Source organism: Coccinella septempunctata, chromosome 8 (genome assembly GCF_907165205.1).
Source record: "Coccinella septempunctata chromosome 8, icCocSept1.1, whole genome shotgun sequence".
In the NCBI taxonomy this organism is placed as follows: Eukaryota; Metazoa; Arthropoda; class Insecta; order Coleoptera; family Coccinellidae; genus Coccinella; species Coccinella septempunctata.
Window position 1 is genome coordinate 22,049,395 of NC_058196.1, and position 19,082 is coordinate 22,068,476.

General features: G+C 36.5%; 4 protein-coding genes across 5 annotated transcripts; 2 read left to right on the forward strand and 2 right to left on the reverse strand.

The window, feature by feature from the left end:
* Positions 1 to 1,564: 1,564 nt before the first annotated feature.
* LOC123318961 (coagulation factor IX-like) lies at positions 1,565 to 9,121 on the forward strand. Its single transcript, XM_044905744.1, has 7 exons — positions 1,565 to 1,807; positions 4,034 to 4,630; positions 6,709 to 6,880; positions 7,471 to 7,633; positions 7,907 to 8,112; positions 8,571 to 8,822; positions 8,907 to 9,121. The coding sequence occupies exons 2-7, from the start codon at positions 4,550 to 4,552 to the stop codon at positions 9,023 to 9,025; spliced, it is 993 nt and encodes a 330-aa protein (XP_044761679.1). The 5' UTR covers positions 1,565 to 1,807; positions 4,034 to 4,549; the 3' UTR covers positions 9,026 to 9,121.
* A 1,135-nt stretch (positions 9,122 to 10,256) lies between these two features.
* Positions 10,257 to 14,526, reverse strand: LOC123318959 (cullin-associated NEDD8-dissociated protein 1). Of its 2 annotated transcripts, none has more exons than XM_044905741.1 (2): positions 14,402 to 14,526; positions 10,257 to 14,324 (listed from the first exon to the last, which is right to left on the reverse strand). In XM_044905741.1, exon 2 carries the CDS (start codon positions 14,057 to 14,059, stop codon positions 10,361 to 10,363), a length of 3,699 nt encoding a protein of 1,232 aa, XP_044761676.1. In that variant the 5' UTR covers positions 14,060 to 14,324; positions 14,402 to 14,526; the 3' UTR covers positions 10,257 to 10,360. The 2 variants fall into 2 exon arrangements, with proteins under 2 accessions (XP_044761676.1, XP_044761677.1); XM_044905742.1 differs by having other exon boundaries at positions 10,257 to 14,320; positions 14,402 to 14,495.
* A 169-nt stretch (positions 14,527 to 14,695) lies between these two features.
* Positions 14,696 to 16,285, forward strand: LOC123318962 (uncharacterized protein C6orf136 homolog). Its single transcript, XM_044905746.1, has 5 exons — positions 14,696 to 14,963; positions 15,091 to 15,503; positions 15,618 to 15,839; positions 15,889 to 15,958; positions 16,013 to 16,285. Exons 1-5 carry the CDS (start codon positions 14,841 to 14,843, stop codon positions 16,127 to 16,129), a joined length of 945 nt encoding a protein of 314 aa, XP_044761681.1. The 5' UTR covers positions 14,696 to 14,840; the 3' UTR covers positions 16,130 to 16,285.
* Positions 16,286 to 16,399: 114 nt separating this feature from the next.
* LOC123318756 (tRNA:m(4)X modification enzyme TRM13 homolog) lies at positions 16,400 to 18,105 on the reverse strand. The gene is made up of 7 exons (XM_044905490.1): positions 17,815 to 18,105; positions 17,556 to 17,755; positions 17,318 to 17,503; positions 17,033 to 17,260; positions 16,852 to 16,976; positions 16,663 to 16,796; positions 16,400 to 16,598 (listed from the first exon to the last, which is right to left on the reverse strand). Exons 1-7 carry the CDS (start codon positions 18,006 to 18,008, stop codon positions 16,409 to 16,411), a joined length of 1,257 nt encoding a protein of 418 aa, XP_044761425.1. The 5' UTR covers positions 18,009 to 18,105; the 3' UTR covers positions 16,400 to 16,408.
* Positions 18,106 to 19,082: the final 977 nt, after the last annotated feature.

The following is a 19,082-nucleotide window of genomic DNA, read 5'->3' on the forward strand; positions in this document are numbered from 1 at the left end:
TATCACAATATCGAATCTCTTCGGAAAATATGTGACGAACATAATTGAAGTTTATAGAAACTGATTGAAGGCATACCAAATCCAGTTATTTGCATGGAAAATACAAGAGATCAGTATAATATCATAATATGCACTAGCTTGAGGAGAGTTTGTTCGTTCTTTTCTTTGGCTAAAGTTTGAATACGTTACATCAGTTTCAAAAATATTAACCCGAAGATGAAATGCATATGATGCAGTGGTTGGGAATGGGTATCTCCCGAAGGAATTAACAGATAATTACAAGAATGTTAAATTCTTCAACAAAAATCATCTTGCATCAATATAAGTAAAAGGAATTGAAGGTTTCAAGTTAAAATGCAACTTCACCTTTGAACAAAAATTTCACATGAATAAACAAGTAACAGGGCAACTTGCGCGTATTTGTGGCTATTAATAGATGAATTCATCTTAATACATTGATGTAATAATAATAATTAGGTATTTATCAGTACCTTAAGACATTTACATTGTATAGGACAAGTCAAATGAAAAATAGAAAAATCCATTTTAGGGAACTTATTCTCCGATGACATTTATCGAAAATATTTTCGCATTATTCACTCAAACATAAAATTCTCAAATGCCACCACGTTTTTGGGTCTCCCAATAGAAGGAAATTCTTTGTCATCCTCTTCATTCACAAACTTTCTGATTGTGGAAATATTCAGCTGAAATATAAGTCGTTCAGATTCAGATAAAACATTATATAAATTCTCTTACATTGAATATGTTCGCTACCGTCTGAGATATTGTAGATTTTAGAATATCAGGGCATAACTATTGGAATGAGCGGACCTGAATTCTAAATAGCACTTCCTGAAACCCTCTCTCTTTTTTCAATCACTTTCAGCATTTTCGAATTTTCGAAATAAAAATTGATATTAGTTGTCTAGTCTAGTTTAGTTACAAAAACTTGAGAAAAGTATTTCATGGCCAACCGACTGCTAAAATAAATTTGAATGAAGTATAGTTATTCTGAAGGTAATTTTGTTTTTCCAGGGGTGGCACAGCTCATTATGAAAATTTAAAATGGCTATATCTTTTTATTAGGACCAAATTGAAGAAAATTGTAAGGGAAAAAATTTTTTCTTTTGACCTCAAGAATCTACTGTTGAAATATTCGTAAGAGTCGAAGACTCGCCCTGTATATGATGCTATTCCAACAATAAATGCATTGGTTGCAATTTTTTCATAATTGAATGCTTATTTTACTGCATGGGCTGAATAGCAACTTGTATTTTTCACAAATTTTTCGAAAAAAAAATTCTTCATCACAATATTCCAGAGATTTTCATGATATTCTTTCCAATATTCGTCACTCAGCAGAAGCCAGGATATATTCAGTTTCTTTGAAGTTTATTTTTGGACAAATATATTGTACAGGTATCCCAAATTGCATGATTGTGGCTGTTGCTCTTCTCGAAAAGTTGAACCTTTGTGTAGAGTTTGCTGTGTTTTGTTTTCTAGACCTTGTTTAGCAAGGTGAAGAAATATCTCATTATTCCACATACATATATACCTACTATGCATTCCATCGATCACATTCCGCGCGTTTATCATTTCAATCGTGCCCAAAATGGGAACGAACGAAAGTAGAAATTTGAAAGTGAAAACGAGCTCGTGATATATTTCGTCGACTGTGGCGATACGTATAGTTCTGGCGCCTCGTGGTTTTACGAAAACGTGTCCGGACTTTCCGTGTACCGGAAATACGTCGAAATCGTTCTGAATTTATGCGATTTATTTTCGTGCCGCAGCTTAAACACTGGTGACTGACTTATTATGGTCAATAATCAACTTTCTTTCATCTGTTGTCGGTGTTTGCTGAAAGCCTGTTATGCCTACTCACTACTGCGGTTATTATCCACTTCAATCTTAATTAATGTTTTCAATACGTGTATAAGGTGTGCCAACATTGTTGTCGTCTATACAGGGTGATCCTCTGGATAAAAAAAAGAAAATTTCCTAGTCTTCAGGGATGCATCAATCTGACCTTGGAGTTTGCTTTCAAAATCAAGTAGATTTTTTGCATAGGAATTACATTATTCATTTGCAGAATCTTATTCTTTGTAAAAAACTAGGAACATTCTGTCTTTTATGTCTTTGCCCTGAAATGAATCGTTGTGGAGATATGAAGTGTTTTAGTCTCTGAATGGTTATGATGAAAATCCTATGCACACAAACTACTAAAAGCATATTTGTAGAAGTGCGTAGTATTCTCGGAGAACAAAACAGAAATATATTTTTTGATCAAAAGATGCAAATTTACACCCATGTACAATGAATGCATCTGTTTGCAGTGGTAACAATTTGAAAATTAGGAATGTGCACTTTTAAGGTGGGAAAAAATCCATCCAATACCCTCAAATAAAAACAAAAAATGACAACTTCCGCTGTAGAGTAAAACAAAGTTGAACATTTTCAAAAACCGTGTCAGTAGGATAATAAGGCCTATAAGACTTTCACATAGAGGTCAGTTTTATGCATTTTATTCTGTGTGGGGGACAGTGGAATTTTTGGGATATGAGAGGTTTGAAGCTCTCTGACAAGATGAACCTTCTTCATGTTGATTCAGTTAAGCAACATTGAACGAGGATACTTTTAGTTTAGTATGAAGATTTTTCGTTGAAAACTTTTATGCTAAGTATCATAAATATAATATGTGTGTTCAACTCCAACTCTCTAAAAAAAGTCACAGTCTTCGTATGCAATCTACAATCTACATTTTTAATGACTCGCATTACGGTAACTGTTATATTGTAATACTTTCATGTTGGGTAAGGTCAAGGTTAAAAATGTGAGTGTATTCACTCTTGCGTAAAGTGATAGTATAGGTGGGCATGTAACGAAAGTGATTTCACTATTTTGAAATAGATGCTAATGAAGGTTCATTGATCAACCAAACATCATTTGCGGGAGGTTCTAGTTTTTATAGCTTCAATTGAAAGAAAAGTGCAGCTGAAATGCATATCGATGATTGTGGAAGTTTATGATGGCACAAGCTCCAATAACTGATAAATCGTGTAGGGGATGCTTTCGATGTTTCAAGAATGGTGATTTCAGTGTTGACGACAAACATCTCTTTGGAGGGCTAAAAAACTCGAAGACAAAGAATTGAAGGTATTATTCTATGAAGATCCGAGTCGCTTGCACAATCATGTTGGCTGACTCAACAAGTACCTAGTTCACGTTCAAAATAAAACAGTTGAGAGCCTCATAAACAGAATAGTGAAACATTAAAGGCCTCATACCTCCAAAGTTTAAACAAAATATATACAGGGTGAGTCTTTGACTCGTACAAATATTTTAACAGTAGATTTTTGAGGTCAAAGGAAAGACTTTTTTCCTACATAATTTTTTTCGATTCGGCTCTGATAAAAATATATAGCCATTTTAATTTTTCATAATGAGCTGTGTCACCCCTTCAGAATAACAATGTATCTTGTGCTCGAAAAATATTCATCAAATAAATGAAAAACTATATTCCGCAATTCATTACATTCGATAAAACCGTTTGTAAGTAAAACTGAAAATAACATTTTTTATGGTTTTGCAACAGCCTATATCTTTTGAACCGAGCCAATTCGGAAAACAAGGTGTAGGAAAAAAAGGTTTCTTCTGACCTCAAGAATCTCCTGTTAAAATATTTGTACGAGTCAAAGACTCGCCCTGTATAGCTCCATATTTTTTTATGTTAATACCACTAGAGTCAATGGTTGAGAAGGTTTTTTTTTTATAAATGCATGTTCATCACATTGAATTGAAAACACTGCAGAGTGGGCCATGGAAAACGAAACAGAGGTTCTGTACGTTGGCAGAACCGAATTTATATAAAACAACATTTGAAATAAGTTTCAAATGATGTTTCATTTACCCCACATTGAAAGGCCTTCCTTCCATGTGTCCGAGCGTTTTTTTATAATTCGGTGCTGCCAACCTACAGAGCCGCTGTTTTGTTTTCAATGGGCCACTCTGTATTACCAATATACTTCAGAGTTTAGACAGTATTCTGCCAGTTCTGTTCATCACTTATGTAAATATGCCCACTAATTAACTTGAATATCTGCATATCAAAAAGTAAAAAAAAGATTTCGCACTTATTTGTCTCCTGGTCAGCAGCTTTCTCGCGTTGAAAGTAAAAGTTTTTCGCTTTTCTGCTCGAAGACGCCGATAAATTACAGTTTATGCGAAAAACGCCATCCGTCGATGCTTATAAGCGGACTTTCCATCAGTCGCCAATTTAAGAATTATAATAATCTAATATAATATTATCATTCTATCTCCGGATTGATTACAATCATCGGTTGACTTTTCGAGCAAGACGTGTAGAGGTGTACTTTCTTTCTTCCGTACGTCTTGCGGTGGAAAGCAACAGTCCTCCGTTGACGGTGAAAGCTGGTCCTCATCTTGGCGGGTTATCTCTTGCCCGAATATGGCGGTAACCAACCGTTGACGCAGAAAAAAAAATTGCGGGTGATGTGATATTATGTCAAAGGGCTTCACGTGAAAAATGGTGGTGGATAAGGCTTTTAGTGCGATTTTTTTGTGTACGTTTTTCGTGACATGCGGCTGTTTTCCAGACTTAGATGCGGTAAGTTATCATGCAATTTTTTTATACCTACAAGGATATAGAAATAACTATTATCCTTTTTCCAGAAGCTTTGTATTTCTTATCAGAACATAATCGTGAAGTATGTAATTGAAATAGCTATCGATGAATTTGGAATGCACACCGCAAGGTTTTTATGTTAACAAATAGAAATATAAATATTCAGAATACTACAAGGTGAGTCTTTGACCGTACGAATATTTTAACAGTAGATTCTTGAGGTCAAAAGAAACACTTTTTTTCTATACCATTTTTTCGGATTTGGCCCTAATGAAAAGATATAGCCATTTTAATTTCATAATGAGTTGGAAAAATAAAATTACCTTCAGAATAACTAGCTAAATCTGTGACACTACACATGTGGATCTCTTAAAAAGTGTTGCATTCGGTCAAAGCCATTTAAATTTTTCATAATGAGCTGTGCCACCCCTGGAAAATTTGCATTCAGCCAAAGCACCCAATTTTTTGAATTTCACAGATATTTTAATCAAATTACTCGAAAACGGCGCATTATACGAGAAAATATGAGGAATCCTTCTATTTTACCAAACGTTCAAATATTCATATATTAGATAGCGTCCAACTTTGTTTAATGAGTTGATGGACTCTTTGAATTTCTGGTGTTTTCATGGCATGTAATGGTCATAATGAGAAAACTGGGGAGACGTGGGTGATATCTTGTGTTCGAAAAAAATTCATCAAACAAATGAAAAACTTTATTCCGAAATTCATTTCATTCGATAAAACCATTTGTGAGATATTTTATGGTTTTTTAACAGCCTGTATCTTTTAAATCAATTCGATTCGGAAGAAATGGTAAAGGAAAAAAGCGTTTATTTCTTTTGACCTCAAGAAGTAAAAATATTCGTACAAGTCAAGGACGTACACCCTGTATATGAAAAGATACAATTGGTAATAGTCTTAAAACGTCTAAAAATATCAAAAAATCCTACACAGAAAACGCGTTATAGCGTGGAATTCATGGAAGATAAAGTTTCACGTTAAATTTGACGTTATAATTATTTCTTAATAAACTTTTTAGGGTTTTCACTCCCAATCTCAGAGCAAATCGTTGATTTCATTTTTAATTGATTTTGTTTCAGAGATTGGGAGTGAAAACCCTAAAAAGTTCATTAAGAAAGGCAGAATACTCCCAAAATAAATATCAATCGTTATAATTATTGTTCACCTATTTTCTTAAGAGTATCGTATAAAGAGACAGACAGAAAATATAAAGGCCATCAACATGGAAAAAAAGTCGATCGTTATAATGAGATCAAAACTCAAAATAATGTGAAGAAATCATTATAAACACAGTTAAGTCAATACATTGAGGTTAAAGTTTGATGAAACACTCATTATAATGATGGGGGACTCAATATATTGATAAAAATTATAATGGCATCTTAAATGGGGTGTAAATGAATGTCAATGCCCCTACTCAAATTCAGTAGAGATACATGCAATATGCAATAAGAGACCATCAATTCCAAACGTTTTTCCATCGGAGAAGAAGCTGTGTTTCTCTGACGAGGTCAAATAAGACCGAAACCATGGTCATCAGCATCTGCATAGTCTGAGCCTTTCATATAAATTTTTTTTGAGCAGCCCCTACTTAGATGCATTATGCAATAAGAGTCCATCGATTCCAAACGTTTTTCCATCGGAGAAGAAGCTGTGTTGCTCTGACGAGGTCAAATGAGACCGAAACCATGGTCAGCATCTGCTTTTCTTCGGTGGAACGTTCTGCATTTAGTGGCCCTGACGATGGCAAATTGGCTAGCTCAATTCCGATCGTAACACTTGTTGATATTCATATCGGCGGGTGGTATGCATCTGAAAATTCTTATTATAGTTAATAACAGAACACCCAGTATTAATGAATTTATTACAACAATTCGTCGTTTATTGTATATCTTCTCGATCGCTACCAAATATTTCAGTTTACAATAACCCACCTGAAGATGCTATTCCGATAGCGAAACACGTGTCGTGATTTAACAACTCATTTTTGTGAAAATCATATAATCTGTTTTTGTTCAAATTGTGATTTATTGTAGACTCACACATCTCTAATTCGAAATGATACATCCACAAGTACAAGACACGGAAAACTACTATTCAACCAATTAGCCAGCATTTTCAATGTTTTCGGTGGTATTCCATCAATTACAGACGATGACGACAGTGACGACGACGATGATGGAGCTAGAGAAAAAAATTGCACGTGCGGTAAGTAAAATAAGAATTTATGTATGAAATGAGTAGGTATTGATGTCTTCTTTCTATATAGAGAATACCAATCGTATTAGCATTAGCCCTGTACAGTGCTGGGCTGTTGGGCACTTATGTAACCATGATTACTTCAAAGGGTGCCCTTTAAGAAGTACCTAAATGAACTTATTGAGAAGTAATTGAAGCAAATGAAAATTTTCACAAATTTTGGAGGATACTCCTGAGAAACGAGTATGACTGATTTTTTTCAAAATGACAATGAGTCGAAGCCCTATCAGGGAAGACAATGACTGTTCAATAAGATTTTTTTTTGAGTTTCTATCCGTTAATTATTCACAACGAGTCTTGTGAAAACAGGTGACAAAAAATTAGACAATCTCTAAGAGAGCTTTTCCTTTGAAAAGCTCTCTTTCGTCTTGTCTTGTCAGTATGTAGGACTCCACGAGTATTTGCAGTACTCTACAGTTTTGAGTGCAATTAAGTGGTGTATAACCGAACTTTGACCCTGTGATACGAGTAATACGAGAGAACGAAGAAAATCTCTTTAGTGAATTTGGAGCCATTTCATTCTTCATTTTTTTTTTCAGAATGTGGCATATCGAACCAAGAAGACAGAATTGTTGGTGGTCGTCCAACAAGTCCAAATAGATATCCATGGATAGCAAGAATTGTGTATGACGGCCATTTTCACTGCGGTGGTTCAGTAATCTCCAAAGATTATGTTTTGACTGCTGCTCATTGTGTTAGAAAGTAGGTAAACCTATTATTTTTTACATTATTCTCAAAACAAAACAAAAATTTCGTATTTTGTTGAATTTATTTCATATTAGGTGTATGACGTAGATAATATATGTCATTCACGGGCTGTTTTCTTGTTTGAAATGAGTTCAACCGTCTATACGCACAAGAAGCAGCTACCCCAGAAGTTTTTCAATTGTCTTTTTCACACCAATCTGAGCTGAAATTTATTACGAATTATGACGAATGAGTTGGTTTTATCACGAGCTAATTTTTCAATTTCAGGTTGAAACGTTCTAAAATAAGGGTGATCTTGGGTGATCACGACCAGTCTACGATGACCGACGCACCTGCCAAAATGAGAGCAGTTGCCGAAATAATTAGACATAGGAACTTCGATACTGATTCTTACAATCATGACATAGCTCTTCTGAAGTTGAGAAAACCTGTAGATTTCGGAAAGAACATCAAAGCTGTTTGTTTACCAAAAAGTGAGTCATTTCCTTACGTTCAATTGATATTGTCCCTTTCCTAGTTCTTAGTAACTTTGCTTAAACCATAGCCATCTATAGAGACGGCTGTGCTTAAACTCACCACAGGAGCAAACGATCCAGATTGCACACGCCAGTATTTTCTTTTTTTTCATCTAGTCTTGAATAACTTTTCAAATTTTGCTTCGAAAATCTAAAATACACTGCCCAAAAATTGAAGTGAAAACTTACATTCAAAGATTATACAGTGAACTATAAAATCTTTGCTCACACTCTTTTTGCTCTTGAATCTAGGATTACACACACACGCGCGCGCGCACAAAATATGGTCATCATGACACTTAATGGCTCAAATTTAAAGTAGAAGAAACAAATTTTTATTTTTTTGTGGTTTCTACTTGTGGTAGTGAGCTATTGCATCATCATCTGCTAATTGGCTGTTTTCTCTTCAATTTCAGCTTCCGATCCTTCGGGCAAGGTAGGTACGGTAATTGGTTGGGGAAGAACAACAGAAGGAGGGATGCTACCAAGTGTGGTGCAAGAAGTACAAGTTCCCATATTGACCCTGTCTCAGTGTCGGGCAATGAAATATAGAGCTTCCAGGATAACCCCTTATATGCTTTGCGCGGGTAGAGGATCCATGGATTCTTGTCAAGGGGACAGTGGAGGTCCTTTGGTGATACAGAATAAGGACAAATATGAAGTTGTTGGTGAGTTAAACAAATATGAGAGAGAGTGTAGATTTCTTCTCGTTTTGTCAAAAATCAAACAACCCAACACTGAATTTATTTCAGGAATTGTCTCATGGGGCATAGGTTGCGGTAGACCAGGCTATCCCGGTGTCTACACAAGGGTTTCAAAGTACCTGAATTGGCTGAGGCTGAACTTGGAAGATACCTGTGTTTGTTCGTGATAAATTATTTTTAAAATTTTGATTCCTCGATGTAAACTGTAAGTTATTTATTCTTTTAGTTTTTGTTCAGTAAAGTTAATAAAATATCGTTTTTAATGTGTCGTTCATTTTCTTGTACGAGAAATCCGAAGAGTTTCGTTTTATTACTATCAGATCCACCAAGTTCTTCAACAATGCCGTTCTTTTTTCTTCTGGGCTCTAATTAACACTATGGGGCGTATCATTAAACGAAGATTAAATCGTTAAAGTACATAATATCTTATTCTTTGCTTCAATTTTCTCAATGTAGTTTTATGGTGAGTGAGCAGAGAACTAAGACCCGTTTGCACCAAACGCACTTAGTGTTAAGTGTCCCTTAAAATGAACCCTCAACTTAAATTACGTTGTACGAACTGTTAAGTGACATTCAAATGGCTAGCTAGCCTTAAATTTAAGGAACTTTAGGTTTGATTGTGAAACCTGCCATTAGGAATGGAACAATCTGATTGGCAGATCGCGTTCACGTGATCCTGAATTGTAACTTTGATTGGTTCATTTCTTAGGTCTCAAGAACTCTGCATAAACCCACCATAATAATTTAATCTGGATGAAACAGTGCACACGGCTTTAAGCATTCGTGGTACAAATGACTCTTTTGACGGAATATAAAAATGTGATGATTTTAACAATTCACTTCCTTACCTCTTTCACAGAAAATTATCGCAGCAACCTTAGCTTTTCAAGTGAAATAAGTTCATACACATATCTCAATGGACTTACAAGTTTTTCTTTACTTTCAAGTATTTATTTCAAGGGGTTATAGTGAATTATTCTTTCAATTAGTCGTAAAGCTGAAGTTAATTTTTTTCATTTCAAATTTCCAGTTGAAGAATTATTACTCAGAACGATGAAAGATATTTGAAAAAATGAATAGTGAATAAATAGAGGGGTAATTTTGACAGGAGCTGAATGTATAAAAATTATTTTATTCATTTCGATTACAAGAAGTTTGAAATTTTTATTCAAAAAATTTCACGTTTTTCCAAGACATATATTATGGAAGGAGTATAATTTTTGGATAAAAAAACTTACTCAAATATTTCAAAATTTCCAATATACATTCTATATAATTTATAAGAAGTAGTTCTCGATTTACAAAAACTGCCAATTACTCGTGAAGACAAACAATTAATCATAAAACAACATTCCAAGACTGTTTTTGGATAAGATAGATGCACAGAAAAACAAAAACTTAAAATATAACCTTAAAATTTATTGATCATTATCGAATACGTTATCAACTCACATTACTTCTATTCATAACTGAATAAAGCACAAATTCTATTACAAATACATTTAACTCTGATCCATCATAACACATTCATTATGATTAGAAGACGAAGAGTCTTTCTTGACCGATTCAAATATGGTATCTAGCTCTGACGAATTCTTGATTTGATTCACGAAGTCCTGCAGCTGGGGGTTCTTGTCCGCGTCGGGGATGCTCAGCAAGGCGTGCACGGCCCTCAGGGCAGACCTCTTCAGTTCATCTTGTTTTTCGTACTCTTGCTTAACGGAGTTCGCCTTAACTTTCATGGTGCATGTAGCCCTCAAGGGCTCTACTAACCTATCTAAACGTTGCAAAACGGCCCCTGGGCATATCTGAGCCAACCTCGCGACCATCAGATAAGTCAACATCTTGATGTCGTAATGATCTTTCAGACCTCCCTCCACGTTATCGATGAAATCGAATATGTCGATTCTATCCAGGCAAGAATCCAGGATTGTGTACATACATTCGAAGGCTGCTTTTCGTATGTCCAAACCGTCGTCTACGGTATGCTTGAACGGCCCCATCTCCACTTCCCTGATCAGTTCTTTTCTCACTTTGGTCTCGATGTAGAGCTGCGGTAACACCTGGTTCAGGAGGTCCCTAATCAGAGACGGCTTGTTGTGGGCGGCCGAGTTGAACGCCACCAACGCCACGCGTCTCACGTTCAAATCTGGGTCTTCCAAGGCGTTCAGGAACTCCGCTATGCACTGACGAAGTAGGGGATCAATGGCTGAAGGCTGATCGGATATGGTAAACTTGATGGCGGTCACAACCGTCGTTCTCATGAAGGGAGATTCTGACTTCAACGAAGCCTTCAGTTGGGGTAGGAGGTTAGCTGGGTCGATCAGGGTTAATTTACCCAGACATTCAGCAACTACGTTCCTCGTACCCTCTTCGGTGCATTCACAATGGCGGTACAGCTGCGTCCAGATCGCTGGTACGAACGGAAGAAGCTGTTGAACGCCCGCCGGCGTGGCGGACAAACAGGTGATCACTTCTTTCAACGAATGCAGTAAAAGATACTGCCTTTTCGGCTGTTCCTCGCTCTCCTTCAGTATGAAGGGTAAATACTGTTCTAGGTTACCGATGGAAATGCTACCCAGCGCGTAGCTTGCTGCCGATTTAACCTCCTCGGAGACCGCGGAGAAAGATTGTAATATCACAGGTTTCAGATTGGACATTGGGGTTAGGTCGATCTCCCTTCCGATCTCACCGACCACCAACAAAGCGAATATTTGCTGGGTGTCGTTCTCAGCCTTCTGGATCTCTTGGATAAACTGCGGCACTATGGGTAGGGCGTGCGACTGACAAGTGACAGTTATGGCGGCCACGCACTTGGCCAACGAATAAAACGCCTGTTTGTGGAGGTGACACGGCGTTCTCTTGGTGATCGGCTCGACGAATTTTTGGATCAGATGGTTGAACGTCAGTTCTGGGAGGTTACACTTGACTAGGGCGCGGAAAAAGTCTAGGAGGGCGTTCAGGGCCGAGCCCTGAAGCAACGGCGACTTCACCAGCTTCATTATCTGTGGCAGAATGGTATTGTTGATATCTTTCAGGGCGGCAGGGTAGTGCTCCGCTATGGATTTCAAAATGACCAAAGTCCACTGAGCTATGTGTAGGTCAGCCTCGTCTAACAAAGGTGGAAGTTCCACTATAACACACTCTATCATATCTACATACACACACTTTTGATACTTGATGAACAGAACGTTCAGCAACTGCAACGAGCCGAGTTTGAGCGCCCTCTGGTTCTTCCTCAGGAACGACGCTAGGATCGGTATACCCTCGCCCAATATGGGCAATTCTATTTCCAAAGGAGACCCAGCGATCTTCGTGAGAGCCTTCACGCAAGTCAGCCTCGTTATCTCGTTCTTCAATCTGTCGATGTAGATAGGTAGACAGGTGGGTAACTCATGCTGCAGCTCATCCCCGAAGTTGCAAATTATCTGGCCCATGGTGGAGATAGCCTTTTCTTTGACCTCTTGATCAATGTCTGCGGCCTTCAACCTCACTAACGTGCACTGATAAATTTGTGGGACATACGGTTCATAATCGAATTGGGATTTCATGTTAAGGGGGCGGATGACCTTCACCAGTTCCTGCAGAACGTTGAGGGCCTCCGCTGTGATCTTGTAAAAGCTGTCGCCGACAGCGTTTATGATGGGGGGTAACAATACGTTAATGTAAGGGTGGAAGGCTTCCGGATGATGGGAGGTGAGAAGGGTGTGGATGAAGGAAAGAGCCTCGATCTTCATGTTGCTACTGACGTTTTTCTCGCCAAGAGAATACAGCAAACCAGGGATAATGTCACCGATATGTTGGGCTAGTGCACCAGGTAGAGCGTTGCACAGCTCCTTCAGAAGATGAAAACAGTCTTGACGAGTCTTCATGCTCTTTTCCTTCATCTGATTCTGGAGACCCTTCACAAGCAGTGGCACCTGTTTCTGTAGCAAGAACAGAGGAACCTCTTCTTGCTCCATCGAGTCAGGGTCAACATTGTGATTTATAGTGGATTTAGTTTGTTTTAAGAGCGCTATGTAAGCGTGGAAGATGTCTGACTTAACATTCTCCTCCCTCTCCTTAAACCTTCCAATAAGAGCTGGTGATAAGCTTACATAAAAATCTGACAGTAGATCATGTCTGGTGGAGATCACGGACTCAAGACATTTAGCGGCAGATCTCCTAACTTTCCAGCTCATATCGTCATCATCGCTGTACTCGTCATTGTCTTCGGCATCGTCTTCGTCCTCACAGCCTTCCATGTCTTCCATGTTAACTTCGTCTTCATCGTAATTGTAGTTAGGATCGTAAGTCATATATCTTAAGGATAGATCTATGATGTTTGGTATATGTTCTGTAATTTCTTTGGGGCATCTTGTGACGAAACTTTCAAACGCCTGTAGTGAAAACTCCCTAAGCTCATCGTCATCCACTTCGCTGCACCTCAAAATTAGGGGAACGAATTTTGGTATGAATTCTCCGAACTTTTGACCAGATTGTCGACAAACCGCGGCAACACACTGGACATATGTTCTCATCTGAGAGCTTGGTACATCAGAACAGAGGCCATTGTAAAGATACTCAATTATCTTATTATAGAGAGCTGGATTACATGAAGGAACGAGATTACTGCAAGCAGTTATGGTACGTTTTCTAATGGCCTGTCTCTGTGAGCTCAGTTGGGGTAAAAGTGCTGTTAATATCATACCATGGAAGCTTTGAAGTACAGTTCCAAAACGAAACAACAAATCTGAAATTATATCAAGCGCCTCCAACTGGACAGACACATCTTCTCTTTCAATGGCAGTAGTTAATCGCCCAGTTATTTTTCTACATATATTCCCAGATAGACCTCCTGTAGCTTGTGGGAGTTCAGCGATGACTGTCTTAAGTCCAATACTAGATATATCACGCAATTGTTCCTTATCAGATATCATATTCGTACACAAAGTCTCAACAATCGATTCAACCTGTACTTCTTTAACTTTGTTCACCAAAGGACCCAGACATTTAACAGCTAGGTTTTGGACCTCACCATTCTTATCTTCTAATAATTTAAGTAGCATTCGCACAACCTTTCTTTCAGAATCATCATCTAATTTGATACTGTCCTTTTGCAGTTCTGACATCAGATCATTTGTTGCCATAAAGCGAAAATCTTTGTCGTTGGACTGCATCTTTTCCAACAGGTTGGCTATTTGATATGATACGCTAGCCATGTCGAAGTGTTTTTTTTCTGAGTAGAAATGTCTTGGAAAATCACAATTAAATAGACAGAAAACAGAGTAGATTCAAATTATTCAGAAATTATGTGTTTTCAGATACTCATCATAATAATGCTTCTATTATTTGGAAAATAATCGTTGATGAATGTATAATGTAACGAATTTTCTTAGGTTTCCAATCGGCTTTTGATAGAATACGTCTTGTACGTTGGGGTTACCTTACTTTTGACATTTGGTACATATCTTTGTTCATTACTATCTGAAAAAAGAAGCTCATTCTCAACTTTGTTGAATTTTCCACCAAATAATTTGTTAACAAATTTGCGGAGTACTCACCAATGATGAAATCAATTGATTATAAAGCAAATTTTAAATATTGGTGAATCAGATGAATTTGAGAAATTATAATCACAATAAGCACTGCGATGTTGCCGAAAATAAGATGATCCCATAGAAGAAAAATGATACTCTATTTCAGTAAATTTTTCAAAAATGTATTCAGATTTTCGATACATACATCCTGAACATTGCTTTTGCCTGATCTTATCTTAACATTCAAAATCTTTCGAGCAAATGAGGAATAATATAAATTTACCATATTAATTTTTATGTATATATTTATATCTGTGGAAATAGAACATAACCTTATATATATAAATTTCACCTCTTGATTTGATAGTCGAAAATTTGTTAAATTTTGGAGTAATTATTGCGCTAATCTAATATCTGGAGTGATATGTTTTAAGTTTTTTGAGTCGGAGTATTTATATTGATCATGGCAAATTGTATAAGAAACGTTGTTGGTAAAGTGAGGCATATTAATTCTACTTTAATCAAAAAGCAACCCCTGGAAACTAGGCCCCTATTTAACGAATCATTGCAGCCACGATTAAAACAGGTATTTTTTAAATTTTCACCTACCATAAGGTAGTACTCTTCATTTAATTGAAATAGGCATGTTTCAAATATATTAGAATATGCTAATTTAATTTCAGATAAGGGGATTCAAATATGTTTTCTTTCAGGAATCGAGTATAAAATATATAACCCAAGTAGCTTGTGTGAATTATAATGAGGAAAAACCCGATATTTTACAGAAAGGAAATAGCGTTTCACTGAGTTTGGACAATAGGGAACTTGCTAGTGATGTTGTTATTAAGGAATATTTACCAATGGAAAGACATTATATGAACAACTTAGTACAGTCGGTAACTATTGGAGAAAACAAAGAACAGCATTTAGTTCATGCTGCCGAAAGTAGTCAATCCCAGAGACAAAGTCAAAGTTCACCTTTGGATAAACCTACACCAGAAAATTTGAATAAAGTATTTGAGAATTTAAGCAGATCACTGCCAAAATTATTCGTTCAGTCGATGGATTATAGTATCTATCACCCAGAATTGATTTATGAAAATAATATAAGAGGTACAAAAACAGTGTAAGTTTTTAAAAATCAATGTTGATTTGATATTAGAATTTTGCCATGTTAATTGAAAGAAAATTTAAACCTCTTTAGGAGCGGCTTGTTGAAGTTTCCCTAAATTTTTTATAGGGGTTTGTACCATTTCATAAAAGATGTTGCCTTGTTACGTACAGTAGGTCATTTGAAGTATGCTTATGTAAAATTAGAGGTATTGAAAATCACCCAACACCCAGAAGATTCGACAATTAAAGTTAGGTGGCGTGTCAGAGGTGTATCAGGTTTAAGTGTAATGCTAAAATTTTGGAAATACAAGATATGGAATTTGAGAAATATTTTAGAACATTCAGACACGTAAGTCATCTAAGTTTTGTTTTCTTCTTTGCCTGAAATTATATTTTAGGTGGTACGATGGATTTTCCACATTCTATGTTAATGGTAATGGCATTATCTTCAAACATATAGCGGATAAGGTGAGCTTTAAGATTTTAAATTCATGAATAATTTTCCACATTTTCATTTTCCAGATGATGCCAGATTCTAATGAAGAACGTTCAGAAGTTCGTCTTCCACATGAAGACGCAGCCAAGTTGATGCTTTTGATAGGTGTAATTCCCAAAGTTTCAAGTGTTATATTACAGTGATATCACTCTAGTTCCAGTATTTAATGATGCAAGTAATTTATTGTTGAAACCTTCATCCCTACTATTATTGTGTAGTTAAATAATTATTTAATTTTGTAATTACTGTATATAGCAACAATAAAATTTAAAGCGAGCTCCGCTTTAACTAAGGATATACATACTTGGTTTTTCACTTTGAATAACCCAATGGGAGCAATGGGCTCCACCTCCACCTTATTTTGACATGTGACAGATGACAAGTGAATATAACTTCAGAATGAAAGTAATGCAATTGTTGACTCAACTTTGAGCAGCTTTATTTTTTGCGACAATACATACATTCTCAGGTGTTATTTCACGTTTTACATAATAGTGCAAGTCACAGTCAAATCCCATATCCTGAATGAATAGGAGACACCCCCAATTCATAAGATTTTTACACTTTAGTCCTATTTGTTCTTTTTCTTCTGCAGTTAATCCTAGAACATTCCTGAAAAAACAAATTCATATCAATCGTTCTTTTAAATAATTGTCTGATCCAATAATGTACTTACTTTTCTTTAACTACTGATTCTTGAGTCTCTTTGGCGATTTCTTCTCTCCTCTGTCTGCTGAGACCTGTACCGCAAGTGGCCCAACTAACTAAACCACACATGATTTGGAAATCACTCTTAGTAATACCCAGCTTCTGCAAAATTCTAGAAGTGATACACTGAATCTCGTTTGACCATATGGAAACTTACTTCAAAATATTCTCTCCCTGTAAAGGATGACCAAGAGCATCGGTGGTGACAACAAAATGTCATCAAAAAACCAAGCAACTTTTGTTTATTTTTGGAAAGATTTGCCAGACATCTTATTGTGAAATCTGAAAGAATAATTTGAGGAGCGCGTAATTTGAGTAAGAACATTTTCTCAGATTACCAGTTGCTGCCCCACACAAATGTTTCGTTACTCCTATGATTTGTTCGGATTTGTTGACAAGTTCTATCTCATCTAGTACTAGGTCGATTATGTCTGCTCTAACTCTCTGTACTTTGTCTGAAGTTTTATCCAGTTTATTATCCTTCTTGTGTTTTGGTGATGCTTTTTCAATAAGCAAAATATTGGTTTCATCAGAGGTTGCTTTCGATATCCAATAACTCAAAGCACCTACACGGATCAAGATACATAAATATTCAAAAGCGACCCAGTGCACTCACCAATTACCTCTACCTGCACCAAATTCAATGAAGCATGTATTAGAATTTAGCAGTTTGTTTTCCAAGAGTAAACCTAATACTGAAGAAACCTGCCTTAAATGTTTCTTTGTTTTTTCCCCATAGATAGGATCCATCATTTCATTCTCAACTACTTGGTGCTCGCATATTTTTTCCTTAATTACTAGTGGGTTTTCTACAAATCAAGTTATTAAACAACTCAATTTTTGAGAGCAATGTAATCCCACCATTGTATATTTTGTTTATTAGATCAATTACTCGTTTGATTTCATCAGCAGGCTTAGTGGATAAGGTGACTGATTCATCAATTTCATCATGTATGTTGGGAGAACCAGAGTTTATTCCTTTTACAATGAATGGTTCATTTTCCTTTGGCCTCGAATTGCAAATTTTCAGATGTTTTTCCAGCTTATGGGCAAAACATGTGCTGAAAATTTTGTAATAGGAGCTCAATTTTTAGATGATAAAAGGTTCTTGTATACACACTGTTTTCTGTCGTAGGGACATGGAATCCTAATTCCACGCTCTGTATCATTTGTGGCATCCAATTCTCTTGTAGGTTGATGTTCACAACAGTACATTTCAGTTTCTTTCACCAGCATCCTACATTTCCTTTTTTTTCTAGCAACGTAAAAGCTGCAATGTTTTGGAAGATTTTCATCTACTTTACTGACCGACATTAGTTTATCGAATTATTATCAAATTATAGTACAAGGAAGGTTTTCTTTGCTAGACTAGTTTTTCTCGTTAACGTGCGTTAAAAAAATTCCTCTTCGTCAACCACAGATTACAGAGATCTGTAATCTGTGTCGTCAACTTAAGTAGGTTGTGGAATTTTTGAGGTTAATGTATATTGTGTTCTATGGTTGATGTCCACGCGTCCACAGAAGATCAAGTAACGGGGCTTTTGGGAAACGACCCTACAAATCGACTACAACGCCACCTACAGGGCTCAATTGAGAACCGAAAGAATCCAGAGCCACACCAAAATCTATAAAAAAAATTTCATCAAAATCGTCCAAACCCTTTGAAAAAAAATTCTAAGTCTCAAATGCAACGCCATCTACCTGGCTTGATTGTGGATTTGAACCACCACCCAAACTCTCGAACAATCAGAATCGGTACGGCCCTCTAGGAAAATAGTGGCAAACCACTGACAGTAGAATAATATACAGGGTGATTCATTAAGGGTGACGACCAGCCGAATCTTGGAAACCATATGTCCTGTATAACAGGAAAAGAAATCTTATGACAAACTTGAACCGAAACAAGTTATTTTGAAAGCTCGTAGTTTTCCACTAGATCACTTACAAAATATTATTGCGTTTCAACAGATATATCCTAATTAAGGTTGATGAAAAGTGATGAATTTAGAAACTATTCTTTAAATTTCATAACGTTCGTTCAGGTAATTCCTCCATATTTCTATTTTCAAGTGGTGGGTTGAATAAACACTTAGTTACATAACTCGAGATTTATGAACTTACGCTGTGTTTGAACTGTTTGAAAGGCATATCTTCAACGTAGATTTCAGAAACAGATAACAAGAAGATATATACAGGGTGTTCTCAAAGGTGAGGCTTTTTTTCGACAGAAGGTAGAACTCATCAAAATACATGAGTCCTTTCACCAAAATTCGACAAAATTTCAAGTAAGGGACTGTGGGAGGCGACTCCGGCTTCGGAAAAACGAAACAAAACATAAACATATGGCTGGACAATGAATGGTTCAGTACCAAGTTCATCGGATTAAAC

Coding starts and splice junctions, on each gene's coding strand:
- LOC123318962 (XM_044905746.1), top strand. CDS start 14,841: ATGGCAAATTGTATAAGAAACGTTGTTGGTAAAGTGAGGCATATTAAT. Junction 15,840..15,888: donor ATTTTAGAACATTCAGACAC/GTAAGTCATCTA, acceptor ATTATATTTTAG/GTGGTACGATGGATTTTCCA. Junction 15,959..16,012: donor TCAAACATATAGCGGATAAG/GTGAGCTTTAAG, acceptor TTCATTTTCCAG/ATGATGCCAGATTCTAATGA.
- LOC123318959 (XM_044905741.1), bottom strand. CDS start 14,059: ATGGCTAGCGTATCATATCAAATAGCCAACCTGTTGGAAAAGATGCAG.
- LOC123318756 (XM_044905490.1), bottom strand. CDS start 18,008: ATGTCGGTCAGTAAAGTAGATGAAAATCTTCCAAAACATTGCAGCTTT. Junction 17,261..17,317: donor TGAATTTGGTGCAGGTAGAG/GTAATTGGTGAG, acceptor TGATCCGTGTAG/GTGCTTTGAGTTATTGGATA. Junction 16,599..16,662: donor GAATCAGTAGTTAAAGAAAA/GTAAGTACATTA, acceptor TTGTTTTTTCAG/GAATGTTCTAGGATTAACTG.
- LOC123318961 (XM_044905744.1), top strand. CDS start 4,550: ATGGTGGTGGATAAGGCTTTTAGTGCGATTTTTTTGTGTACGTTTTTC. Junction 4,631..6,708: donor GTTTTCCAGACTTAGATGCG/GTAAGTTATCAT, acceptor GATTTATTGTAG/ACTCACACATCTCTAATTCG. Junction 7,634..7,906: donor GCTGCTCATTGTGTTAGAAA/GTAGGTAAACCT, acceptor TTTCAATTTCAG/GTTGAAACGTTCTAAAATAA.